This window comes from Cydia strobilella, chromosome 10, assembly GCF_947568885.1.
Source record: "Cydia strobilella chromosome 10, ilCydStro3.1, whole genome shotgun sequence".
In the NCBI taxonomy this organism is placed as follows: Eukaryota; Metazoa; Arthropoda; class Insecta; order Lepidoptera; family Tortricidae; genus Cydia; species Cydia strobilella.
Window position 1 is genome coordinate 1,338,902 of NC_086050.1, and position 27,973 is coordinate 1,366,874.

Consider the following 27,973-nt stretch of genomic DNA (forward strand, 5'->3'; position numbering starts at 1 on the left):
AGCAAAATGACATATTTACGGCGAGGGCGTACAATTGAATCCCTCCTAGCAGGGAAGAAAAAGCCCTTTTTCGAATTAGTGATGTGAAAAGTAATATTTTTGTATTAATTAATATGGATTTCCGCAAAGTAACGCCTGATTCTATTCATTATCTATTATCCATACCTACGGTAGAAAGAGGTGGTTGTACCTATAAGTTGTTTGTCTAGCTTTGAACGAGGCAATCTAGGCATAACAACTAAAGCACTTAACTCAATATTCAATAGCCGTGCTGAAATCCAGGCACACTCACGCATGCGTGTCTACTTTTAGCTTGTTTTTAGTTCCGTACCCAAAGGGTAAAAACGGGACCCTATTACCTACCTATATTACTGAGTCCGTCTGTCTGTCACCAGGCTGTATCTCATGAACCGTGATAGCTAGACAGTTGAAATTTTCACAGATAATGTATTTCTGTTGCCGCTATAACAACAAATACTAAAAACAAACAACTATATAATGGTACGGAACCCTTAGTGCGCGAGTCCAACTCGCACTTGGCCAGTTTTTAGGGTGCCGTACCCAACGGGTAACTGTAATAATAAAAACCCTATTACTAAAATGTCCGTCCGTCTGTCACCACCGTGATAGCTAGACAGTTGAAATTTTCACAGATGATGTATTTCTGTTGCCGCTATAACATATCATATCATATCATTTATTCAGTAATAATCATACATTGTCATTGGTATATACATTTCACTTATAGAAAAGTAACAACAAATACTAAAAACAGAATAAAATAAATATTTAAGTGGGGCTCCCATACAACATGGGATTTTTTTGCCGTTTTTTGCGTGGTAATGGTACGGAACCCTTCGTGCGCGAGTCCGACTCGCACTTGGCCGGTTTTTTATTTTCTTCTTTTTAAACCTGAGTTTTAGCTTGAAGCTCTAATTGTACAGTTTTACTGTAGGTATAATTACGTTTTTTTTAAACTACGAATAAAATTGGCAATTGGCTGTATAGCCAAAAAGTGTAATTACAAAATGCACCTTTGGACAATTAGAAACATCAGGAAGTGCTTTAGCAACCTGCATGTTGCCAAAACTGCGCTCTTCAACTGCGAATTTGCTGCTCCAATAACGGGAGGAATAAATCAAAAAATAATTGGACGAGCGTCAAGCATCATCGTTGGAAATAGCGAAAAAAGCGAAGAGACATATTTATCTAACTAATATAGCTGTCTCTTGTTTGCGGATATTGTTTAAAGAATGCAGACGCCCGGTAGAGGGAATAGATTGTAGGTTTGCACTTGACCGAGCGCTCCCCTCATTTGATTGATTTGGGTGATTCACTGCCGGTAGGGAAGCAAATTTTATGTCTCTTTTGAGGACTTTGAATAGTTTGAATTTATAAGATAAGATAAAAAGCCAATTTGCTAAGTACTCATTAAAATAACTGCAAATCTGCAACTAGGCAGTTAACAATGGAATTAATTAAGCCATTTTAATCTAGATTAAGCGAGATAGCCTGTATTATGTGGTAGGCTCGCTGGAGCGAAGCCAGAACAAACCCATTATGGTAAACAATTCAATTTGATCCTAATAAATTTTCTCGGAGACCATCTAGATTTAAAAATGCAGTTGGTTGAGATATTTACGTAAACTAACTTAATTTCATCACCCATTTAAATATTCCAGTTGTTTAAATAAAATGCTTAGGGCAAGTGAATCATCGTAAAAAAAATAAGTATATACGACTATACGTACGACTACCGCTAGGCGCACCCCCGCGCTGCCGCTCGACACATCACAGGCCGGCTTATTCAGTACCCAATTGACGCCCGTGCCGACAACAGTGCTCCTACGTTCCACAAAAACTTAAATGTGAGTCATCCTTTATATATTTTCTTTAAAAAAAAACGTGAAATTTAAAACTACAGTGTTTGTAACAATTAAAAAAAAGTACGCGTTGTCTGTGGCGTTTTAATGGTATTCGCAGATTGTCGTGTTGGTTGTTTTGTTTGAGTTGTTAACGGAACTCTTTTGCTGTTTATGAGCATACATGTCTTTACATGCCAGGGGTGTTTTTAAACATCTGTCCGGTGCGTTGCATTGTCTTTGTATCGATTTTATTGAAGACGTTCGTTTCCGGAGGACGTGATCCGTTTGTTAATATTAAAAAATACCATTTTATTTCAATTCTTTTACCAAGTGACAGGGAGGGGCAATAACGAACAGGAAAATTATAATTATTAGTTTTGTTTGCTTTTTTTCCTATTGGATATCTATTCCTGGGATGTATCATGTTAATTTGTCATACTTAACAAAAATGTAGTTTCTCATTTACCTATTTTCATAATAAAGAAGGTAGTTTCCGAACTTCTTCAATAAGAAAACTTTTAACTACGTAATGAACAATGCCAAAGTAGTCAAAGTATCACAATAGCAGATGAATTGTTGGGAACGAGGTCGATGTCGAAGAGGGTGCGTCGGATTTAGGGGAGACAAGTTTTAATAAAACAAAGAAAGTTCATTCACATTCAAATTAATTTGTCAAAATGACAGCTCAAATTTGTCATTAAGTGACATCTACACACTGGCGTGCTGTCTTCCAAAAATTTTCTCTAAAAAACAAATTAAACAGTTAACTGTAACGTTTCGGTTCGTTTGCCAGAATGTGGTGGATTAACTATGTTAATAAATGCAATTATGCCTCACAGCGAGTGTCGTTCAACTTTTAACTTTTAAACCGGAGAAGAGCATTTGAATTTTGCACATCTAATCTTATCAAAAGATAAGTACTTACTATTTTATTCATAACCATAACCTTTAATTCACCGCTCGTAGAAAGGACACTTCTTTCCTTTGCAATTTTTCTAAGTAATTTTAAAAGGAAGGTACCTACGTATCTATTTTTTGTATAACTTTAAAAAAAGACACAGGCTAGTGCGCATTTAAGTTTCCTAACTACATGTAACTTCTCCATAAAAAGGCTGCAATTTCATGGCTTATAAATTATAAAGCCCCTGAAAAGGACACTCCGGGTTGTCCTTGGTTCAATGTGAATGAACCCAAATCGTATCGGGCACTATATATAGCCACATGATGACATGACTAACATGTGGTGGCGGTTAATATTTGTAATAACAAAGAGGATATAATAGGATAGAGCGGTACTGTCATAGTAAATTTTGTAGCCACAGTAAATTCACTGCCGTCTATCGACATACGATTAAAATAAAAAATGAAGATGTATAAAAATACCATAAAATGTATTTTATGGATAAATGATTTTTTATTTGCAATAATTATTTTTATATGATTTTGACCCATGTTCTTTCACTGATATGCGTTATAATTGTTTAATAACAAACGAAACCGTCAACGCCATCAATTCGAGAGTAGGCCAAAGGTAGTGGCGCCATCTGTTCGACAATCGAAATTTCTTGATTTTCGAATTGTTATATAATTCACCAAAATATTTAATAAAATAGATTTGTTCCTCAAGTTGTTAACCGACAGTTTATTTATATTTAATCTTATAAAAAGGCCCTTTTAATATTTATTATCGCTTTCCTTCCGGGAAATGAAAACAGTTTGAAACAATAGGTTCTACGCCATTAAATTTCATTAGTATTGATACTATTGATGAATATATCCTGTCCACCATTGTTAAAGTTTTATTTCATTAATAAACCATTAACGTTCAACCTAATTTTTAAACTTAAACTGATACATACCTGGCTTCAAATATTTACCTTCCATCTTGAAAAGATTTTTCATATGAAACTCTCAAGTAGATACCTGATAACAAATTTAATCGTATAATAACAAATTGCTTTCAACTCATGAAGGTCACTGTGACAAAATAACAGTTTCTTTATACAATTGCCAAAATTATAATTATGAGGTAATCTACCAATAATAGTTGCCAGATAACTCGCTCCTCGAATCAGCACCAAACTGTGATGTGTTTGCGAGTGGATGGTTGGACGTGTGTTATGAATGCTTGAGGTTCTGCGAGACCAGGAATGAACGGCCTTCTTCTGTTATATGTTAATTTAGATTTGTGTACTATGTGTATGAAATGTCTATTGGTTTCACAGTGCTTTGGATCACTGTTATGCTGTGAAATGTAATGAATAAAAAATAAAATAAATAAATAAAAATAAAATAAGTAGAGTGTTTAATATAGATACTCTGTCCAAGAGATGAGCAACCAAGTACTTAAAGTAAAGCTACGTAACGTAAAAACTGAACTTTAATGAAAGCCGGTTTCGATGACATGTCGACTTTCGCCGCTTTCTCGCTCCCACAAAAATTGCAATTAGTCGGCACATACCGCGCGTACTTTATAGGCTATGGCTGGTGTAAAACGATATGGGATTTTATTTATTTTTAATTGTTTTCTTTGCGTGAAACTTCGTTAAAGGATCACTTCTTACGCAGAAGCTACCGTGACATTTGCAACACGTTGGCCACATTTAATTCTGGTTGGAAAAGAGGTCATTGTGTTTTGTGTTAAAGAATTCTTGAATACTTATGCAATCATCAGCAGATGTAGCTAACCGGGTGAACTGTTCTGAATTCTGAATGATTTGAACATGATCTTGTTTTGCTACCCTCTCTCTTTTTTACGAAACACCAGTTGAAGATTTTTTTTAAAGTAGGTTGATCTTTTTTTGTCGAAAACTAAAATGAAATTCGATTAAATGTGGCGGATTGATAGTTCCTTGTTTTGTACAAGGCGCAATTTCATAGTTTGTCAAAAACAAATCTTCCTCTGTGTTACGAAAACGTATGGTATACTAGGTTTTCCTTAATTCAAAGGAGATTACGTAAATTTTTTTCGGGACAAATTTTGATTTCGTATTCAAACCAGCCGAATTGTATCCAAATCAAACAAAAGAATTTTCATCGGCCCAAGTGCGTTATAAGAATCTAGTTGAGTCTATTTTTATTAATAAACTGTGCAGTGTAATAAATTTCGGCTATTTTAAGTACAACAGGGACTGTGTTTAAGGTTATGGTAATGCGGTGTTTCCATAGTAATTAATGTCTATTTATATATATATATATATACCTTATCATTCTCGTAGGCACAAGAGAATTTCAAAGCACTTTTCCTGTTGATGCGCTAATTCTTTACATGGAATAATGACTACAAGACTACCACAGTTTGCGGTAATCATTATACTTAATTATTAAACGTATTCAAGCAAGTAGGAAGTACCTACCCAACTTTAATGTATAATTACGTAGATCTTAGATTGTATCGTAAAATAACAGCTGGGCCAATTTTTATATTGCTGACGTTTTTTTTTACGTTATATTTGGAAACAATTTGGTACATAGATAGAGTTCCTTTTTATGTACAATAATAAGCCGTAGTCGTAGCCGTAGGTATGTCCCAAAACTTTTTCCCGTGAGTTACGAACATGTTACAAACGAATTGAATTTTCGTAAATGTAAGAAAAATTACCTACATAGTTTTTGGTCCCAAATTGAGGTTTTGTGTTTTTTCCGCCTAGAATCGGGACATCGGGAGCGCTTAAAATCGACATCAAAATTTTACGAAAGTCGGCCCAACTCGCAGCTGATGATTAATAAACAACTGACAAAAAACGAAAAAAGAACATTCGAATTTCGAACGCCGCAAGTAATTCGCCAGTTTTTACACCTACAACCTACATGCAATTTTAATGTACACAGTCGTTATGTGTTATGTACAAAATAGGTAATGTATTCCACGCAGACAGGACAATAGATGACATGCGAGAGCGAGACGGAGCCTTTTCCGCGTACGCCAGAACAAGACAAACACTTCCCGAATAACCAAATCGATTGCCTGAGGGCTGGCTTACCCCTAATTCCTAAATGTTAGGGTTGTCGAGACCTCTGGACATATAAAAGTGAAATAAATATGAATTACTACCGCAAATGGTTTATACGATTGGTGTTTATGGGTTTTCTTATGGTTCTTTAGCATGTAGGTTTATGTAAATTGAAGATATGGTATTTTATGCAGTTATGTAGATGTAATTGTAAGTTGAGTAGCGTTAGTATTTAATTAGCCATTGAGAATAAGACATAATTATTAGCGCTGTTTTAAATAATTTAATATTGATGGAAGGAAATCGAGGAACACTCTTTGGATATCAATTATTATGGTAATGGGTGTACAATATTTGCACACCTACATACATGTACCTAATATGTATGACCTGCATTTTGTAGGTCATATAAAGGGAAATCTGGTTTTATTATACTTACCCTTTTGGCTGATAGGATTATTTTAATTCTTCCATTTTATGCATATGTAGGGAAGTATGTAATATCACTTTGAGTACTCAAATCACTCAAATAGGTACATTACAGTGTATCCAGGCTAATTAAATTTAAATATAGCTGTCCCTAATTAAACCCATACATTATAATACTTGGCAAACACCTGGAATTTAAACAAAACCATCAATTGTCTCTGGTCAGTTGGTTGGCAACCATAACCGTTCGAAATACAAGCCCTAGGTACTCTAGGTACCCTACGCGTTGGTCGAATCAATATCGCACGCAGGGGAGAGCCCAGACTGCAGCGATAACTGCGATAAGTATTTCAAATTCCAGACTCCATAATTGAGTTAAAGCTAATTTAATCATTCGGATTTATTACGTCTCCTTGAACTTAACACAGCGTTAATAAATGCGTCTCGTTTAACTTGCGCCAGTGAATCATTAAGCAAAAATCAAAAGGATTTTGATGAATTATCATATCAAAAAATGCTTCTGCCATCGTTAAATTAAATTTAAAACGTATTAAATTTAAACCGTTAATTAGTCTAGCGCACAGATAAAAAATGCGCATTAACACAGATGTTCTAAATCTTAATTGTCTATGCTCGCGACGGACCATAAAGTCTGAACGTAGTTTTTGATGTTACATTCTAGCGCTGAGAGGTCGTTGACACCGTGTTCCGGTGCGTTACTGTGCTATTGATTATTTGATACTGTGGCATTGGAACACAGATCTCAAGTTAATAAGTAGCCTATCCAATGACATCGGTTCTATACTTCGCATCTAGGGTTGCTATACGTCAGGATTTGTCCGGACATGTCAGGATTTATGACCCTTTGTCCGGATTGCGGCCGGACTTGGCAGGTGTCAGGATTTTTAGGAATGACCCACCGCAGAGCGCAGTGCGCCGCCGGGGCATCGTTCGAGCTACGCCAAATCTCTGTTACAAGAAATGTCAGGATTTTTAGGGCGATGTCAGGATTTTTATCAGGACATTTAATTCTTCTATATAGCAACCCTACTCGCGTCGAATGATGGTCCCTATGACAGTTCATGTTTATATGGAACAATGATGGAACAGCTATCACGCAAAATATTTGTACACATTTTTTTTTGAAGTTTAGAGCACACTATTTTATTTAAAAATATAACATATTTAGAACTAAATATACGGTATAGTATTTCGATTTCTAGCTGGCCCTGAACAGCTTATCTTTTGTCTATTGTTAAGTTAAACGGCATAACGGCCTGTATGAAAAAAAAGGTTGGCTCGCTTTAACCGGTTATTGAATAAGGAATCTATGGTAATTGGAATAAGATTCAAAATGAACGAATGGAAAAATATTTTGCGAGGCTGTGTGTGGTCCCTCTACGATCATTTAGTGTCAGCGAATCGAACGCTACAGAACCAGTCTAAAATGTGTCATCGAGATGCGTAACAAAGGCGCGTTATCGGAGAGCACACCTACACTGTTTTTTTGAGCGTTGGACTAGCCCGCGCTCAGGTGCCAATTAGAATTACACGACCCTTTTTTTTTAGGTAGTGACAACAAGTCGTTTTACTTAACAATAGACAAAGGATCAGCCGTTCGGGCCCAGCTAGAAATCAAAATGCTATGAAATCATATTTCTTCAATTTTTTTTTTATTAAACCCACCCAAAAGAAACTTAAAGGAACTGGCATAGAGAATATCACTCGACGCGAGAGTTATATGGTATAGTGTTAAAAAAAACATAATTATGGCCACGAATAACAAACGTGATTTGTTTGCAGGCAGACAGGTGGTTGTGCGTGATGAATGTTTGAGGTTTTGTGAGAAGATGGATGCACGTCCTTCAACTGTTTAAAATGTGTTAATTATTTATTTTTAAATGTTAGTATTGTAATTTGTGATTAATTGTATATTGTTTCTTTTTCTTTTTGTATTTTCTGTGTAAGTTAGCAGTGGTTTGGTATTTTACTGTCATACTGTTTAACTTGTTTGATAAAATAAATAAATAAAATAAAAATAAATATAATTAATTCTAAGGTAAATTGATACAAGATCTATAGGTAGTGTAATTATGTCATTGGCGTAAGGATATTATATGTATTAATGTTGTTTCCACATTTATAAACAAATGTTTTACGTGCGTTTCTCTATTCACTGAATTGTAAGAAACAGGTACTTTAACTTAACATGAAATACAGCACGCTCGTGGTTCAGACAATACAACGTTAGTCGGGAATGCAAATACTATATTCATTTTCGCTTTCGCAAAACGTGCGCAAAACTATAGGTTAAGTACCAATGTATTAATGAGGTTTTGACTAGTTGTATTATTGTATGCAAAAGTTTGGTAGTATTTTATTCTTGCCCGTTTAAATTTCTAGAAAGTTAACGTAGACCAGCAAGAAAATGCCTAACGTTCCGCAAAAGGATTTACCATACCTACAAACAAGGCTGGGGTTACTTTAATTCGTGGGGTGACATTGGTCGAAGATTTTTCAGAACTGTAACAAATTAGTTTTCGAATGCTGACTTACTTTACCCGTTTGGCATTTTTATACAGACATTTTAAATGTAATCTTAAGAATTCAATTATATGGTTGGCAACTTCCTCATACGTAGTAAAAAATAGATGAACAATTTCAGTATTGCTTTTAGTATATCTGTACCTACATATTTAGTTTTCGTAAAAAACTCAGTGTAGGAAGTGAACTTCCTTCGTCACTAATTGTTATGATATGGATTGACTGAGGTTGCTGGCGTCCATTCACAATGGATGTTATGGGTCCTTCGTCATAGCTGCCGCATTCTTGTCCTATTAGCCGTACAGAGAAATGCTACGTAAGTGGTATTTTATAGTTTACCATACTATATGTAGATAGACAGTTTAAATATATCTGAGTAAACCTAAATATTCGTACTTGTGAAGTTTCATTTGAGTGTAGTGATACACTCAAATACATTAACGTGAGTTAATTCATAATAATTCATAATTCATAATTTATTGATAAAGGTAATTGTTTACACGTCAAGATTAGGTACATAATATTTGATTACATTTAACTAAATGTAAATTATCCGTACAATACAATACAAATACAAATGTCAATCATAATAGAATTAATAGAATTTTACAACAAAATAATAATGGTAAACATAAACATCACATCTATAATATCTAGTGTACACATGTACTTTACTTATTTACCACTCAAAAGTAAAGTTACATAGGTCGTAACTTTAAGGGCAGTAGACTGGATTTTGTATTCACTTTGTAATAAAGATTCTAGTCAGTTATGGGCATGGTTAACTTTTAGGTATAATATATATGGTAACACAATACGTTATCTCTTCCTAGATAATTCAGCATCCTAAACATGTCGTTATTTCGCAAATATCTGCCGATCAAAAGGTGTGCCATACTTAATATCACGGGCTTTATCCTATGATCTCATAACGTCTAACAACTGATTCGAACAGTTGAAAAAATATGGCATGATGTCCGGTATCATTCAAGCCTAATCTTTCGCAATGGGCGAGGCAGAATGTCAAACGTTGGGATTTATATCAGTATCATAAAAATATCCAACTGTAACATTTGGCAAAAAGTTTTGTTTTAGTAGATTATTGTGTCTGTGTAAGGTTTCTCTCCCATTTAGCGTTTATCCCGGTTGCGTATGATATATTAATACAATAAAATAACAATATTTATATATTTATTTGTGTTATATTATTTATTTATTTATCTAAAATTTACTATATGTACTGTCTGATTAATGTATGTGTAATTCCTGTTCCTCTAATTATTTCGTGCACTACCTGTTTATAAAAACTTTTGTTCTTCATATCCTGCTACCCTAAGGTTGTCTGGAAGAGATCGCTCACAGCGATAAGACCGCCTGTTGCTACCATTATTTACATTGTAAATCTGTTTTAAAAATTTTGTTTCTTTGTGGTGCAATAAAGAATATTTATTATTATTATTATTATTATTATTAATAGCGTAAGTATTGGTGTGGATTGTGTAACAAACATTTAGTTGTCAAATTACTAAAAAAGCCATTAAAACCTACTGCGCAGCACCTTTTATTTTAAAACGAGCCGACGTCTAGACCACTCAAACGCCTAAATTAACGAGGTTTGTGACTTTATTATTCAATGTAGACGTTGATTTTGCCCCTGTCTTGTATCTCTAAATTTTACAATTAAATAGTCATACAAGATACATGAGATAAAACCTGCACAAAGTGACCACAATAAGTCCGAAGCGTTTTACGTATGGTAATGTTACATGAGTACCGAGATGAATCCACTCAAGCCTAAACGGGTGCATCATGTATTAAACATAAGTCGTGATTGTCGATAGATGCTAGTCTAAAATGGAGTCTAGTCGACAAGGCTGTCCTAGTTGACGAGTTTACAAAGCATGTTACAATAGTTACTATCGTTGTATGACATCAGACAACTAAAGCTACGCATGTATTTCTATTGGTTATTCAGAATTTCTCATTAGGTATAAAAGTACGTGTATAAAGACTACAGTTAGTGAGTTTGATGACAATAGGATAAAATGGGAAATAAATTATCATCATAATAGAAGCATACCTAATATACCTACATGAAGTGCAGGTCGGAAGGAAACTGAGATCCGTTTAGTGTTAGGTTTCTTCCGCTATAATATAACATTCCAATATGTAGGTAGTTAGTATGTGTAGGAAGGTAATAGGTACATTTTTAAGGCAACTACTGCCATATAAAGAAACCTAATCAGGGTAAGAAACTGCACATGCAGATGAAAATTATTATATTCTACGGGATCACATTGCTCAACCTATATTTAATTGGGTTTTTAAATTTTCGGTTTAGTTTAGTTTTTCAATGCCTAAATAAACTTGTAGACAAAGGACCTCGATGCATCGATTTCTTTGTGTGACGAGTGCGTGTCTTATCTTGCTGGTTGTAGAATTTTAAACAGCCGGGCCTGGTATAATGACATTTTTATCGGCGGTGACCATTCGAAACACGTTGGACTATGAACTAATGAGTACTTTGTGTGTGTATGTTTGTACTATCAATAGGAGCTGTTGGTCCAAAATGATCTCGAAGTAAATCAGAGTAGCTTTAAATGTTCGTATTGTGATTCCACTTTAAAACACATAAAATCACTTATTAAGCAAATTCTACTTACTTAAATAACTTCAATCCATTTTTATGACCGATCAATGTTACCCGTATATTTAAAGTAACCCCGATTACCTAATCTAAATAGAATTATATTGAGTAAGTACTCCATGCTGCTGACTACGTTATATTACTTTACTTAGGATAGGTATTTTGTTATTTCCGGCACAAAACTTCGCGTCTTGAGCGTTCAATCGATCCAAAGTCGTGGCAACAGCCGGTGTGCAGATGTTTCTTGTAGGTTTCTATGAGATTTTCTCGATATGTCTGAATCCGTATACAATTGCCTTTGTTTTGTAAATAGAGGTAAAGTACAGATTATATAGATATCAATGTTTTAATTTATTGTTGTTAAATGTTGACTTTTGTACAACTTTATCAGATATTTTAGCAATCGTAATCATACAATACACCTTTCGATTTGATAAGAGATTTCTAGAATCAATGAAACAGCGATAAGCTGAGTCAGTTTTATCTAGAGCCGTAATGTAAACAACCCATCATAAATGTTCCAACCACATTGTTTTGAAAACACGTAATTTTGGGTCGCGATTTTGCTACAAATTTTCAGTAACATTGAAGTAATGTATTCGAATTTCTAATCTAATGGTCCGAGCTGATCTGTATTATTCTGTACCTATTAATTTTACATGCATTTTTATTAACAATATTGAAATAAAAAAGCTAGAAAACGGGGTGACTTTAACTTGCAGATGACGACTCTCAAAATGCATGTTTCAGGTGTTATATTAATCATATTATCAATTTATCACCTCCAAAGATAGCCGGTAGTGATGGCTCATATGGCTCCCTCATCCTTACGCCCACCTTTTTTTTTCTAAAGCCCGACCCAACTCAAAAAAATCTAGTATGGTTTGATAACTTTGATAACAAAATGTCTCATATTTAATCTTATGTATACATATTTCAGTCTCACGAGGATAACGAATTTACATACTTATTTAAAATTTGATCCTTCCATTTTTCATTCCGACGAAACACGAAATTAGGCAATCGGACAAGTACGTAAAATTGATTGACTTATACGGCAGTTTAACCTACTTGTAGCGATTGCGCACCATCTTGGGCGTGAAGGCGGTTCAGTATCCAGGGTTAGGTCGCAGATGGCGGTCCTTGCTGCAGGAATGCGTATTAATAGATGCAAGGTCAGGTCGCCTTGTGGCTTGCGGTAGAACACGCATGTTAGTGCAGTCTTATTTGTTAAGAGATGGACCAGATCTGAAAATAGATTCGCGGCGCCGGTTGAGACTTTGGATTCTGATTTTGAATATTAAAACTTCACGCTTCCAAAGTAACTACGGCGGTTTCAATTACAGTAGCGTTTTGATATTTTTTTCTACATATTTCAAGCCTGTCATAAGCGTTTTTATATCGGTTATAGAATGGGTGTGGGTACACGTTTCAATGCAGCACACAGTAAGTGCGTATGCGTCGAATAACGGTAAAAATGGCGACGGTAGTTGTCATCCCAAATAAAACTCACACCATAGAGAATCTGATTTTTAAAGGACAGATTGACTCACAATTGACTAATCAGTACAAATCGACCTATAACGAATCAGTCTGTTTATATGTGCCATTTTCAACCAAAAGGGTACTTATTGTCGCTTGTCAGTAAGGCGCTATTTCCATATAGCTTCAATTAAAAATCAACCTTATCGACATTGACTAATCAGAACAAATCGACCTGTAACGAATCAGTCTGTTTATATTATAAACAGGGTAAGTATGAATACTTATGGCAGTTATGGCACGTTTTATTTTATTAAGCATACGATTGAGTCACTTTCGTGTTGGCGCCGTGTTCGGAACGTTGTAAATCAGCAAGAACGGTACAGCGAGGCCAGCGATCTGCTTACGGTGAAATTTTTAATAACTTTTAACTTTCTACGGTGCCTGACTCACCGTCGGTCGTTGTACCGGCCAGACTATATCGATCCACTGATTTTTAGCTATTGTTGTTTAATCACGAGGGTTTTGGAAGCATGGGAATTTAGCGAAAGTTCAATTGAATTGTTGGTTTTTGGATAGATCAAATCTGATCTTTATCAAAGTAGTCAACGTCAAATATGTACCACAATGTCTGGCGTTACCTAACAAATGTAAAGACAGTATTTTACTTTTATTGTTACGTATTTTCTATGTAAAGTCGCTACTAAGCTAAGTCGTTAAGCGTTTTTGGGCGCAAGCGTGTCTAAAGTAGAAACACACTAAAAATGCTCATATCATTGTTTTCTAACATCCGTGAATTGTAGGTTAACATCAGCAGTGTTCTCGTACTCTCTAAGCTTCACGCACTGCTAGTTTAAGATAATTCATCCGTATAAAACAAGTCTTAGATAGTATCGCGTTTAAACGCCATATGGTGTTCGTACAAGGGTGTCTCACGACACGACGCGACGAAATACTTTCCTTTTAGGGAGAGACAAACATGACCATTAATGTCGAGTTAATCTACAATAGCCCGTTGATTCGGCGCCACAGATGGTCGGAATTCGACCTGGTAAACTAAAGTTACGGCTTCAGGAATAGAAATGTCTATTTGGGACTAGACTGGATTTACAGCGGAGTGAAATGCCTATCTGGATTCAGACACTGACGAGAAATTTATTGAAATCAAATCCTATTTCTTGAAAATCTAGAATGTTAATATATTAAATGGGGTTAAGTGGTTTATGAGTTATGATGCAGTGACTTTAAAAATAAGTCTTTTTACACCATATGTCATCAGACTATTTTCCTTTTTTGCTTAAGTCACCCCGTTTTAACTACGGTAGCAGGTCAATTGAAACCATGGATGAAGCTACCTTACGCTTTCTTTTTTTAATGACTAAAGTAGGTGTAAAGCGGATTATTTCTTGATACATTCACCGATTAATCGAGAATTCGAGGGTTAGTGAACTAGTGGAGTGAGTCAACTAAAGACGTGAAAATGAAAAATAAAAGTGACACATTCCACTCTGTCTCACTTTTGCTGTTGTTTTTTTGTAAAAATTGTCAGCAGTAAAATTTCAACAGTCTTAGTGGCGCAAACAACTCAAATGCAATTAAAGTTTGCAATGACAGCTGATGAAATGTGCGTGTTTTTGCGAACAAATCAATGAAAAAATTCGATTAGACAGGAAGTTTTTTTTCACAATATAAGATGGCGTGATCGTCTCTTCCGTACGTTTGGTGGATTACGCGGATTGGAAAGTGCATGTGTAAATGAATTTTTTGCATGATCACAGAATTTCGCGACATAGTGCAAATCACGTCAAATAGATCTCTAATCACTGTCTACCTAAACTGAAGACACGCAAAAACACGTTATACTTAATACATGAACATTACATACATTACAATCATAGACATATTTATTAATGAGACCTAAGTAAAAGAAGGTACTGAAAAAATTTGAACTCATCTTATTGAGGAATAAAAACTGTCCTAATCTTTTGCTAGCGTTTGTTAATTGATCAATAAGACTTAGAACGCACTGCGATTAATTTCTTGCAGTTTCAGTCTAATTTCTTGCGGTTTCAGTCTTTTATGTGCGTGCGCTTATGAAGCATGTTATTACACTTTTAGCGGTTTTGAAACCGCAAAAAAATAATCGCAGTGCGTTCTCAGCCTAAGTATTGGCTATGTACTTTATGTACAAAATGCATAATAGGAAACCTAAAAGCCACTAATACGTCCCATAGCCACCAAGGCGGCGCCACAGTCATGCGCACAGCCAACATGACTAATCCTCAGACATCATACACCGCCTTTCACGCTCTAACACCTTGACATACGCAGATAGTCGTGAGATGTGATGTGATCAATCCCTGTGTGATGACCTTGGATCAAATGTTTTAATTCGAATTCGAACAGCTAAACTTGCCCGGCAAGCTCGGTTCTCCATACAAACGTAGTTACGCTCTTATTTTAAAACGACTAGCTAGATTGCTCTGAAACTTTGTATTTACAACAGGATAAGGTATATCTAGGTTTGTAATTAGTTTAAATGTAGCTTCAGATACCATAGCAAAAAATAAAGCGAATTTAAGTTTTTCATACAAAACTTGTTTTTGCTCTATTTCGTTTGTTTTATAAACTGGAGCTATATAAACTAATTACAGACATAGACGTACCTCATGTCACTGTATATGCAAAGTTTCATTACAATCCAACACGTAGTTTTAAAATGAGAACGAAACTCCGTTTGTATGGGAAGGTGAAATTCGGCTGAGCTTGCCGGGGACTTAAGTATATACGGGGAGTGGGGACTATTAGACTACGAGCATCAATGTGACTGGCATATGTGATTCACGTGTGCGTTGACTGGGGGGTAACATTCCCTAATGTTAAGAATGCCGATAGACGAATAAGCTAATGGTCTCGTGAATCTCGTGATGCTATTTAAAGCCAAAGAGAACACTGTTTTTTACATCACTATTCACTAACTAGAGTTACAACAAAACGTGACATAATAGAAGACAGTGCCATGATGGCACTGGCAGCATAAATTTATAATATCCGGCCGGGATGAAAGATGGATGAGTTCGTTTGAAATAGCCCCATGGGTTGGTTCAAATAACCCCGGGATTCAATTACAATTTTTTTTTAATAGTTTATGTTATGTACTAAGCGGTGGTGGTCGAGTGGATATGACGTCCGACCTTCAATCCGAAGGTCTCGGAATCCTGGCTCGTTCCAATGACTTTTTCGGAATTTGTGTACGGAATATCATTTCATATTTACCAGGGTTTTCGGAAAAGAAAAACATCGTGAGGAAACCTGTATACATCAGCGAAGAAATTCAAAGGTGTTATGTGAATTTATTGGATAGGCTGAATTATTATAAAATGTATAAATATGTAGGTAGGTACCTACTTTATAAAACTAAATACTCGAAACGCAGCAGAGCGAGACGCGAATCCGTGACACGACTGCACTGTGCAGCAGGAGCAGGGTTGCCACTCCGCTAATTACGAGATAATGGGGTTGGCAACTGTCAAAGGTTTCCAGAGATGGCGCCATCATACCTTGCCCCTTTTTCTATGAGATTTGGCTTAAAGAGCTGGCATCCAGGGCATTAAAAAAACAAAAATTTGATACAATTCTAGGGATTGACAGGGCAAGCTATGCTGGCGCCATCTGCTAAACACTTCGACCGGCCAACCCCATTGAACGATAGGGTTGTTCCATGTCGGCTATAATCGTCAAGTTTATGAAGAGAAAATTTGCATCTCTTCGGACTGACAGATGTCAACGCTGATTCAAAATGATGTTTATGCACTTTACATTGTGAAGTTTGCTGCCTAAAAGATTAGGTAAAGTTTTTAGGTTTGCTGTGACACTTAATTGTGTAATATTATTTTATTTACTATTTCTTTTAAATGCCGCTTTTATGTTAAGGTTACAGATAAAATAGCGTTTATCGTATTTATTTATTGTATTAAATGCATGCAAAGTGTTATAATAGTATTTATTAATTATATTAATACAGTATTTCCTGTCACAGAACCGAGTGATATTTACAAACAAATCCATAATCAACATAATAAATGCATTTACCGAGTTAAAATAGTGTCGACTGTCGATTTCTGCGCTCAGTACTTGAGCGTTATACCTTTCCGCTTTATAAATGCACCACCTAGTTTTTTTCGGCGTTGACTCCCGCCTTTTATATGATTTAAATAAAAATCTTTTAAAAAAATATAATAAACACCTGTTTTACTGCTTATACTTAAAAAAATATTATATACCTCTACACAGAAAAAAAGTTGACTCGAACCAAGAAAAAAAATCTTAAATCAAGAAAATTTTAAGGAAGACCGAAATTATCTAGGATTAAAAAAAAGTTCTTGATCTAAGAAAAAAATTCTGGAGTCAAGAAAAAAAATTCTCTAATCATAAACTTTTTTCTTGGTTCAAGATTATTTCGGTCTTCCTTCAAATTTTCTTCGTTCAAGAATTGTTTTCTTGGTTCATGTCAACCTTTTTTTCTGTGTACCGGTTACTGTCAAACGAGTATTGAAATTTCTTCCCGGTCGTTACCCTTTGATTCGCATTACGCATTATTATTTTATTATGAATGCGAAGCAGGACTCGCAGGCATCGCAGATTCCAAGCGTATTTGCTTGGGATCGTCTAATTTAGTACAATTGGATAAGTGCACAGACAAACTGTGAGCTATTCTTTTTGCAATGAAGCTATCATTCCTTCTTTTGTCATATGATCAACGAACTCTCGTCTATTATAGTATCGCCGTATAGTATAGTATCGTATTATATCCTTGGTATCGCAAAAATAAAAACTCACAAAAGTATACGTTTTAGTTAGAGAGATAGAGACCTTTATTTTTGAGGCATTGAAGAAATCGTCACGCGAAAACGCTAAATAATAATACGTACCTACATAAAAATACAAAGGCGCACATAACTGAATCCTTTAACGGTTGACAATGTTAACATTCCTTAAAAACTTAATACTTACGTACTGACTCTAATTCTTTCAGTAGGATGGGATTCGATTTCATGTAAGAGCATATATGTATGTTGTCACTGTCGAAAGGGTTTAGGGATTTCTATCAACATGAAGTAGAACAATGCAACGTTGGTAATTAGTACTAGTTTTTAAATGTCATTGTCAGACGCACCTTGAGGTGACAACCCTGGAAACCTAGATTCTAATTTTTCTAGGTCCCATGGCATTGTTCTCTGATATAAACTAGATCCCAAGTGATGTTAAGCCCCCTCCACAGTCCACACTCGTGCGCGAATCGCGGCGCGTAGTCTGGAGCGGGCTTTATAAGTATAATATGTGTGTCGGTTCAGCAATTTTTCATTTTTTACGAGCAGTTATCTATATCAGTTATATTCTTGTTTATTATAAATGCAGTCAGTCCTAACATATTATATTTCGTATGACCAAGTTTTGACCGCAGTTTTTTTTTTCAATTTATTTAGGTAAACAAACAGTCACTACAAGGGAAACTTAAATATAGTAGTTTTAACACTATTTACAGTATGTGTGACCAACACCGTTCACCACTTAATAAATACAATAATTTTGATTATTCGGAGCTTATATACCACTGGAGCTTAAGGCTCCGGGAGACATTGATAAAAGAAAATATAAGTATTATTAATACATTATAAATTCATGAAGAAGATAAGAAAAAAATCCTTAACGCTTACCAGTTAACAGTGAAGTGCATGCAATATTACGTTATATAAAAAAATAGGTACTAACTTACGTTTTATATATGTATAATAATGTATATAGATATTACATTTAGATACTCTCTCTAAGTACATCTATTACAAGCTTTTTGTATACACCAGTACTGCAGCCAAAAATATCCAGATGGTTTTTTGGCGTTATTAGCTTGAGTATTAAACTCAAACGGGATTGGTTCCGCAAATAACATTCAAAACAACAGAAATATTTATGATCACGCGGATAACGTTGTACAAATATTTTGAACGTAACCGGTTTTTTGTTGTGTTTACCATACTAATAAGAAGCTAAACTATAGTGAAACACGCCCAACATTGTCAGTAGAGAAAGGCGCGAAATTAAAATTTTCTTTAGGAAGTCAACTCTTCGCGCCTACATTTTTTAAATTCGCCTTTTACTACTGATAAGGTTGTTGTGCCAGAGTATATAACGAAAAATCGTTATCTGCCTCTTTGTCACTCTTGCGGATATGTTGAGAGGGAGATAACGAAACTTCCATTTAAGATGTTCGCGGTATACGCCCCCTCGTAAAACTGAGGGCTACCGGAGTAGAATCTTGAATAGATGTTGTAGAGATTTAGTTGTACTGACAGACTCTTTGTATCTACATCTCTTGTATTAAGAGGTAATTGGTAGTAATAAAAATCGATTGTTCATTCGTCAGTCTTTATCGCAACCGTTTGGCAGTTACCCTTTCGAAATCCGACGACGCTTGAATAAGCCGTCACGACAATTCGTGTCTATAAAGTTCCATCGACCACTATAGTTGTCACTTGTCAGTTGTTCTACACAAACAGTATAGTTATTTCAACGCATTGCATCTGTGAAAAATCTTGATTCTTAAAAGCAAAAATATTCGCTCGGTCACAAATTAAAATAACTATAATCTTTGCCGTCCCCAATATCTAAGAACTTTAGAAATTATATTGAAATACAAGTACCTGAAGGAATTTAGCTGTTCCTTTAAGATTAATTGGGGATTGAGAATGGTAGTGGTGAACATTTTCTAGATTCAGTAATTTAAAGAAAAAAGGTCTCTGATCAAACCGCCGGGGTAGGTAAAATCAACGAAAATACTCAAGAAAGAGTATTGTTGCCACGGGCCGCTCTCATACGTCGGCTCGACAACAATGCCCGACAAATTTCGTATTCCACGCGTACACAACACAACATACTAAGTAGGTAGCTATATTTATGGCGGGAACGCCTTTTTGATCAATGAGTCATAGGTCTTGGCGCTATAATTCATAAAAAAAAAAACTACTACGGTTATTTTTCGTTGAGCCTCCTCCGATTCGAAAGCTTATAAAAATGTAATAGTCTAGATATCGCCCGGGTCATATAGCGGCTTTTTTCTTTGTCATGTCATATTGCTCGCCATAATAATTTAAATTAGTATAATTAAAGTTGATGCGTTCGAATTGTTATTCCATAAGTAGAATTATAATGACTACTAAAATATGCCATCAGAACAGTTCAATGGCATCGTAATAGCTATAGGTACGTATTGTATTGTTTTTTGTTTAGTTAGCTCTTCTTCTTCTCCCTAAGAAATTTCTTTAGAGACCTATTCCTGTTATACAATTTATGACAGTTTGCGACTACATGATGTTGTTTCCTTTTGCACCAAAGCAATGACACTTTTTCTGACTTCCAGATAGAATAAAGACACGTTTAAGTCTTTTACTTTATAGGTTTCCAGCTACATACCTTACTTTTGATCCATGGAACGGAAGTGCGACGGCCAAGTAAGGCCATACAATTCGGCCTGCGCAAAAGGAAGTGAAAATCCTAAGACCGCCAGATACTGTCTACGGTCTTCGGGTTCGGGTTAAAAAGAGACCAAAACTGCTATAATACTACTTGACTACGAGTTGAAAGGAGATTGTCCCAACCAGAATATATTTAAAACGGAAGCACAAAGAATTCTAAAAGCAAAACAATTCAAGTACTTGCTTCAGGCATCGCAAGGCCCAGTCATAGTTTTCACCGGCTCCTTATAATAGTAGGGGTCCGGCTGCGGTCCGACGCGGCTCATCTGGTCGCGGAGCAGGCGGTACACGTTGCCGTGCTGCGGCGCGCCGATTCGGCCGAATGGCGTGTCTTTGAGACGCCAGCCATAGTCCCAACCGCTTTTTTCGGCGAAATAATATCTAAAAACACAAAGAGAACTGAGTTCGATCTAATATCCACATCCACACTGCCAAGAATTTAACATAACATTATCCAAAATAAATAATCGCTAAGTTTATTTGGGTAGGAAATACGAGCTGTTGGAACTCAGAGTTGGCCTAAAGGCGCTTAGCCTTTTCGAGATTGCATAAACCTGAAGAAATATTGGATGGGTTCCGCCGTGATTTTGATGGCAACGGGATTATGGCATCCGCCGTGAATACTTACAATCGCAGGTTCGTTAATTTTGCCCTTAATAGGCAATGGGGGTCTTAATCTTGTAAGTAGTCAGTATTAATTACCTGTCCTCTGGCTTAATCTTCTCCCTATTCTTAATATACACCAATCGCCCAAAGAACGGTTTCGGTTTAAACAAAATCTCCGTATACGCCGGATCGACCGGCTTCATAATCGGATCCGGACTCAGATCCGTGTCCGGCCTGCCGAGTCTCGGATCTTCCTTCAGATCCCCGAGCCCTATGGCCGGTATTGAGTGTTCTTTCCTCAAAGATTCTATGCCGGGGATGGTTTTGGCGTCGTGGATAGGTGTGCGGCGTCGATTGTATCCTGACGATACGAAATCGCGTGTGGTAGCAGCTAGGGAGTGAGTAAAGGCAGCTTTTTATTTGAGAATCATGTCTGTACTTTAAATGTCTATACTTTGAGAACAATGTATATAAATTAGCCTACCTACATTAAAGTCTTGACCACTTGTTTACCAATAGAAAAAACTGACATTCAATTGAGTGCCTCATCCCAATCAGGCGTTTTTCCACAGCTCACTCAAGATAGTATTTACGAAATCAACTGCCATCTCTTCTAATCCAAGGGAAAAACTAGGCCAACTGACTTCACTTTCAACAATAAATTGGAAGAGCAAAATTTACGATAATGTGTATTTAGGAAATAAAACGCATCACTTCTGATTCTCAGGTCCGAAATTAGATATGGCGGAATTACCGGTAATGTTAATAAGACGAAAATAGCATTATTATTCAAAACTTTACCTAATCCGCCAATCATATTTTGCTTAATAACATCGATATCAGTAAGGTTTTTATCAGGCCGTGTAAGAACAGCAGCCTGCTGAAGTTGCTTCTGGTGTATAGTATTCCATTTCTGTCGGAGCCTTGCTGTCTTCTCACAGCTCTCTATGAAGAACTTTATGTAGTCTGGATTCGTGATGTCTGGTTGCGGCATGGCTTAGTTACAAAAAATATATTTAGTTCGGTAAAAAAATTACAAAAAAAGGAATCTGTCGTTGATCCAAAAATGCTCTATTGCTCTATGATTTCTGACAACTGTTCTGCTGTCTAACAGTTTTTTTAGGCTTGTTTCCCTCTACGTCTACGACCTTCTTGTTGATAATAAAGATAAAAAGCCGGCTAAGTGCGAGTCAGACTCGCGCACGAAGGGTTCCGTACCATTACGCAAATAAGGCAAAAAAAATCACGTTTGTTATATGGGAGCCCCACTTAAATATTTATTTTATTCTGTTTTAAGTATTTGTTGTTATAGCGGCAACAGAAATACATCATCTGTGAAAATTTCAACTGTCTAATAGCTATCAAGGTTCATGGGATACAGCCTGGTGACGGACGGACGGACGGACAGACGGACAGCAGAGTCTTAGTAATAGGGTCCCGTTTTTACCCTTTTGGTACGACTCTAAAAAGTGTGGAAGATAAGGAAGAGAAATCAACAAATCGTAAATGAAGTTTTAAAATAATTAGCTTTGATCTAATAACTAACTGCTTAAATCAACAAAAATTAAAATAAGTAGGTAAAAGAGATAAACAACAGTTAGAGTCTGTGCAGAAAGAGAAGTCGTGAAATGTATTGGTTTCCATTCCATTTCCATATTATATTCCACGAATTCTCTTTCCGCACAGACTCTTTTTAACGCGTATATTTTTAAAACAATAGCTTTGAACGAAAACATACTGACCATATTACAAAAGAATGAAATGCAACGGTTAAGCCACTGCATCTGACTCATACTCATATGGCGATAAGACTCGCCCTAGAAGGAATAAATGTTACTAAAAGGCCTTTTAGTCACAAAGGATTTATTGAGTTAATCAGCCGAATTACACGCTCTGTTGATCACAGTGTCTCATCACATGTGTAAAAAAGCTTTTATCAATCAATCGCAGACTTTAATGTCATTGCAATACGGTTTATAAAAAGTTGCGTGTTATTTGGTACTTTGTCGATGAGACGATGACTCGAACATTTCTTTGTGAGAACTCTCGAAACAAAAGACCATTGATCGTTTGACCGATTTAGGTAGTGATTTAGTGCGAGGGCGTATTTTAACTGACTTTAAAAAGGAGATTAGTTGATGTAACGTGTAACGTGTTTCGCCATTAATTTAATGTAGATATTGCCTAGAATACGGTTTGATTTGTAGAATCAAACTTCAAACTGTTTCGATTTAACTCCGTTTGATTGTTTTTACTAATTAAATTAAAGTATCTTGTTAACAATCACAAATCGTATTCCCTCCAGAAACATATCTGACAGTTCTCCATAATAAAAAAAAAGAAAAGTCATAAACACAACAACCAGAGATTATAAAGCCGGGTGCATGCTACATGGTATAAGGCCACATACAGGATATCCACTACAATCACTACTGTGATGATTACAGCTTATTCTCAAAAGTATTAGGTAAGTATATTAGGTACTTAGTTCAGTAGGTATGTATTAGAAAATGCGTTCAAGCTAAGTCGAGTCCCATTCAAGTGGCGTAATTATACCAATAGCAACTGAGACCCGTGGCAAATTTATCAAATGGGGGCAATGGGCTGTGTCTCGGTCAAATTGGGGCCCCTCTCATTTTGTCCACTGCCATCCTATCCCAGTTTCGGGCTATTTTTTTATTTGTAAACCCCAGTAGCTCGTGGTGAACTATTTCCATGGAAATAACTACGATAAAGATAGTTTATTACACTAGTAGGTATAATTTCCATTGTACGCGCATTCGCTTATGAACGTCAAATAAAGCTACGCTGGCTCTCATCACATCAGCTATGACATTCATCAAACAATAAAAAAAACAATATCCCGATAGGCATATAGACCATAATAACCGTTTTAGCGATTTCCTTTCTTTATTTTGAATAAAGCACTCTTCTATAACGAAATCTTGTCATTGTTACAGTAAAAAATGGCCTGCTCAGTCGACGCCCCCTCCCTCAAGGACCTGCCGAAGGTCGCCACAGACCTGAAGAGCCAGCTTGAGGGCTTCAACACCAGCTGCCTCAAGGACGTCGATACTAATGAGAAGATTGTGCTGCCATCTGCTGAAGGTTCGTGTCTATAATTTTAAAAGTAATTAAATAAATCTCATTTTATCGACTTGTGTTTACAAAATGCCCCATCTAACATGATACAATATTAAACGGCATAATAAAGAGGTCTTATTTTCGTTGCTAATCTACACAGACTGTAGAAAAAAAAACGCGAAAACCGTTTTTGTATGGAAGACTGACCATTCGTACCTAATTTTTTTTTCTACTGACGGAAATAACTGCCAAATTATATTCTTATACTTACTTTGGTAGTTCCCGGTTTTAACGTAAATCATCACGGGCAATATACGTAATAGTCAACAATTTACTAATTTCGAAGAACAACAGGCAAGTTTTTATTAGTGTAAATCATACAATATTAATAAAGACGTAAAACGGATTATTTATATTGCAACAGACATAGCACAAGAGAAGATACACACAGCTCTTCTGCAAGGTGTAGAACAGTTTCAAACCTCATCTCTGAGGAAAACAGAAACCGTCGAGAAAGTTGTGCTACCGAACGCACTAGGTACCCTGAGTGGCTGAATACTAGAATCTTGAATTCCTAATTTTATTATAGCGCAATCGTGCACTAATTGGTTTTGCTTCGCTAAATAATTTTAACTTTTCTCTAACTAATTACAAACTCCTGTGCAGAATTTATGACCATATTACATCTGAAGATCATTCACCCCCATTAAATAACTTGTTTTCAGACTTTGTACTGTGTTCGTTTTGAAATCATAAATATAATCACTAATAAATAACTGGCTGATTTTTAAACACTTGCCACGTCATCGTCACGTCGTTTTTGAGTTTTGATTTTGACAGTTCGAAAATAGCGCAAGTGTCGTGAAATTTTTAATTCGGAAGTAGAGAATAAATATTTTGTCTATGATTTTCAGATGTTGCCACAGAGAAAACTCAAAAGTCCCTATTCGACGGCATTGAGAAATTCGATGCCACAAGGCTGAAACACACCGAGACGCAGGAAAAGAACCCGCTTCCTGACAAAGACGGTAATAAACATTTACGATATTGATACTCATTTATTTGCACCTGTGCATGAGCACATGCTGGAGGCACCTGTATCAAAGCATTCTAAGCGCCACAGCATTCTAACGTTACTTGATAATTATCCCGTTGTAAATTTAAAAGTTGTTAAAACGTGTAAAGTTAACTAGTAACTAGACTTAAACGTGTTTATTCGAGGGTTTTATTAGATTTTGCCATTTATAACCAACGCAAAATGTAAGTTATCTTGACAGTAAAAGTAGCATTATTTTATTGTTTTTATTTTGTTTCTTCCCTTTTATAATGATATTAGACAGAGATTTATGCAGTCTCATCGTAAAACAACGGAATTAATTTCAAACTTTTGGTTTTAAAAAATTGTTAATATTTCTGAATGATTTCGACATTGTACATTGATAATAACCATCTGATCTTATTCCCGTTACATCAGCGGTGAGCCTAAGGCATCCTTTAACGGTCCTATTTTACCGCTAACAAGCACTGCATTTTATTAAGATCGTGCAGTCTGATCGCATTGGCAAAGTAAACAATGCTTTTCAATAACGCGATTGATAACGTCCGTGCGAACAAGGGTTAACCTTTCGTTTCATATGCTTAGGAGCAGATCTGCTCCATCTGTCCAGTTGAATATTCAACTTAAACATGAAGTTATTGATTTTTATTTATATGGCAATTTTTTTACATGCGCATACGAAAGGTTAAGACGCAATAATAATAATGCAACTATAAAGCCTATATGCATGGATATTGTATAATGTGCGTGTTAATTTGCGTTTGCATTTGCGCTTTTATTTTATTTTTTGCGTTGCACCTTTTGCTTATAACAGTTGTGGCTGCGGAGAAGGCGCACCAAAATCTTCTGGAGGGCGTGGAACACTTCGACAAAGCTCAGATGAAGCACGCAACTACAGAAGAAAAGAATCCTTTGCCGCCACAAGAAGGTTCCTGCATTGTTCTTTTTTTTTTAATTGTACTGAAACCTAGTTGCACTAACCGCGCTAGAAATTCCACTAACTGATTCACTGACACAGAAAATACCAAAACACGAAATGAGGTAGCCGTAAACTTAAGGAACCTTAAGCAACTGAGCATGAATCACATGTTTGTTTTTGAAAAATGAGTTCGGGTTAAAATAGTCAATGGTTTCAGTTTTGTGACTCATCTTTTGTTTTGCATAGATTGACTTAGATTTAAGTCTGATTACTGATAGTTAGCTCAGATAGGTATATTCGCGTGGGTGACGATGATAAAGTCTACTAAAATATAAAGACACCCACATTCAATTTAATAATGTTCTTATTAAGAGTATGAACATGAACGATGTTTATACTGGAAAAAACCACTTTTCTTAGAAAAAGATTTAATATTGTTTGTTCCTACAATAGACAGTGTCGTGCTATTTACTTCCTTTTATATATGTAATGTTTTCCGTAATGAATCCATACAATTTTGATTTTACAAGTCAGATAATCGATAGTCAGTCGTTAGATAGTTTCTTTTCTTACAATAGTTATATAGATACACTTTATTAATTCCCACAACATACATTCCCACACGATATAATCAGTCTCACATGATTTCCAGACTCAACAAAGTTATTATTTCCACAGCTATCGAGGCGGAGAAGGAAAAGAACAAGTTCCTGAACGGCATCGAGAACTTCGACCCCACCAAGCTGAAGCACACGGAGACGTGCGAGAAGAACCCTCTGCCCACTAAGGACATCATCGAGCAGGAGAAGACCGCCTAGGCGCTCCACCTCGCTATGTATCTCGCTAGTATCGCCCTTATTTTAAACGTCGATATAAGTTAAATATAAGAAACCAAATATAAGTTACATCGACAAAGTCCATCGCATACTATAGTGCATTAAGCAAAAACCAAAAACGCATTGCAGACATGTGCCAAAAACGCATTAGCTCTTTAAAAATCTCAAATAATATCGTTGTAACTTATACTGGCAGTACTGTACAGGCCTGTTTACGCCATTTTTTTCAGACAGTCTTCCTTTGAAATTACAGCGCCATTTACTGGTATATTAACCAACAGAGCAATATTTACGGACTTTTACAGGACTGGAAAATAGACGTAAACTAGTTCTTATCATTAGATTTTAAGAACCGAAATTTCTATGTCACTTCTTAATCGTATATTTATCTAATAATAATTGTATTTTATGAGCATTTTATTATTTAATTTATATTGAAGTGAATAATTAAGTATTGATATCAAGTACTGATTTTATTTTAGTCGAGAACACATCACTCCAAGATTTTATTAAAGTACCAGATTTATTTTAAGCTTTGTGCATGTGTTCTCTGTTAAGTTGAAAGATTATTAATTTAAGTACCAATGAAATTCATGCATCATTATGTGTGTAAAGTGGCTCTGGTCAATAAAATATTACTAGAATTTTAGTCTCTTGTTGCGTTCGGTTTCAACTTGTAAATTATTTCTTCGTTGATATTAGTGTACGCGTTTTCAGTGTTGCATTAACTTAGAAATAAGCAAAATATCATCGAAATTTGTAGTACTGTATGTAATAATTGTATTTGCTCAACCGTGTTTGGAAAAAATATTCGTCATCTAAAAGGCGATTCGTTTTAAGTGGTACATTTTTATAAATCATATACAAACAAAACAATAAATCGTTTTCCAATTTTGTATTGTGCTGTAATAATTACAACAGTTGTAACCATTTTACCCAAATTTTGTATGTTTTTACAGACGGTGCTTTTTATAAATACAAAATAAAGCGTATGGTGCATTTTATTTATAAAATTTAAA

At 35.7% G+C, this 27,973-nt stretch overlaps 3 protein-coding genes across 6 annotated transcripts in view; 1 reads left to right on the forward strand and 2 right to left on the reverse strand.

Moving 5' to 3' along the window:
- Nucleotides 1–27,973, reverse strand: part of LOC134744847 (regucalcin-like) — a 290,519-nt gene that overhangs the window by 195,021 nt on the left and 67,525 nt on the right. The gene's annotated exons all lie outside the window — the stretch shown is intronic.
- LOC134744826 (thymosin beta) lies at nucleotides 1,758–27,946 on the forward strand. 4 transcript variants are annotated; one of them, XM_063678740.1, is made up of 6 exons: nucleotides 1,758–1,872; nucleotides 24,019–24,166; nucleotides 24,567–24,680; nucleotides 25,057–25,170; nucleotides 26,014–26,127; nucleotides 26,797–27,946. In XM_063678740.1, exons 2-6 carry the CDS (start codon nucleotides 24,025–24,027, stop codon nucleotides 26,934–26,936), a joined length of 624 nt encoding a protein of 207 aa, XP_063534810.1. In that variant the 5' UTR covers nucleotides 1,758–1,872; nucleotides 24,019–24,024; the 3' UTR covers nucleotides 26,937–27,946. The 4 variants fall into 4 exon arrangements, with proteins under 4 accessions (XP_063534810.1, XP_063534813.1, XP_063534812.1 ...); XM_063678741.1 differs by having other exon boundaries at nucleotides 1,768–1,868; XM_063678743.1 differs by lacking the exon at nucleotides 26,014–26,127.
- LOC134744901 (uncharacterized) lies at nucleotides 20,629–22,060 on the reverse strand. The gene is made up of 3 exons (XM_063678849.1): nucleotides 21,860–22,060; nucleotides 21,155–21,449; nucleotides 20,629–20,833 (listed from the first exon to the last, which is right to left on the reverse strand). Exons 1-3 carry the CDS (start codon nucleotides 22,050–22,052, stop codon nucleotides 20,638–20,640), a joined length of 684 nt encoding a protein of 227 aa, XP_063534919.1. The 5' UTR covers nucleotides 22,053–22,060; the 3' UTR covers nucleotides 20,629–20,637.

What these genes read in the sequence shown, in the direction of transcription:
- LOC134744901 (XM_063678849.1), bottom strand. Translation starts at nt 22,052, where the DNA reads ATGCCGCAACCAGACATCACGAATCCAGACTACATAAAGTTCTTCATA. An exon ending in AAATATGATTGGCGGATTAG is followed by an intron (nt 21,450 to 21,859) that starts GTAAAGTTTTGA and finishes CTCACTCCCTAG; the next exon opens with CTGCTACCACACGCGATTTC. An exon ending in AAGATTAAGCCAGAGGACAG is followed by an intron (nt 20,834 to 21,154) that starts GTAATTAATACT and finishes TTGTGTTTTTAG; the next exon opens with ATATTATTTCGCCGAAAAAA.
- LOC134744826 (XM_063678740.1), top strand. Translation starts at nt 24,025, where the DNA reads ATGGCCTGCTCAGTCGACGCCCCCTCCCTCAAGGACCTGCCGAAGGTC. An exon ending in TGTGCTGCCATCTGCTGAAG is followed by an intron (nt 24,167 to 24,566) that starts GTTCGTGTCTAT and finishes ATATTGCAACAG; the next exon opens with ACATAGCACAAGAGAAGATA. An exon ending in CCCGCTTCCTGACAAAGACG is followed by an intron (nt 25,171 to 26,013) that starts GTAATAAACATT and finishes TGCTTATAACAG; the next exon opens with TTGTGGCTGCGGAGAAGGCG.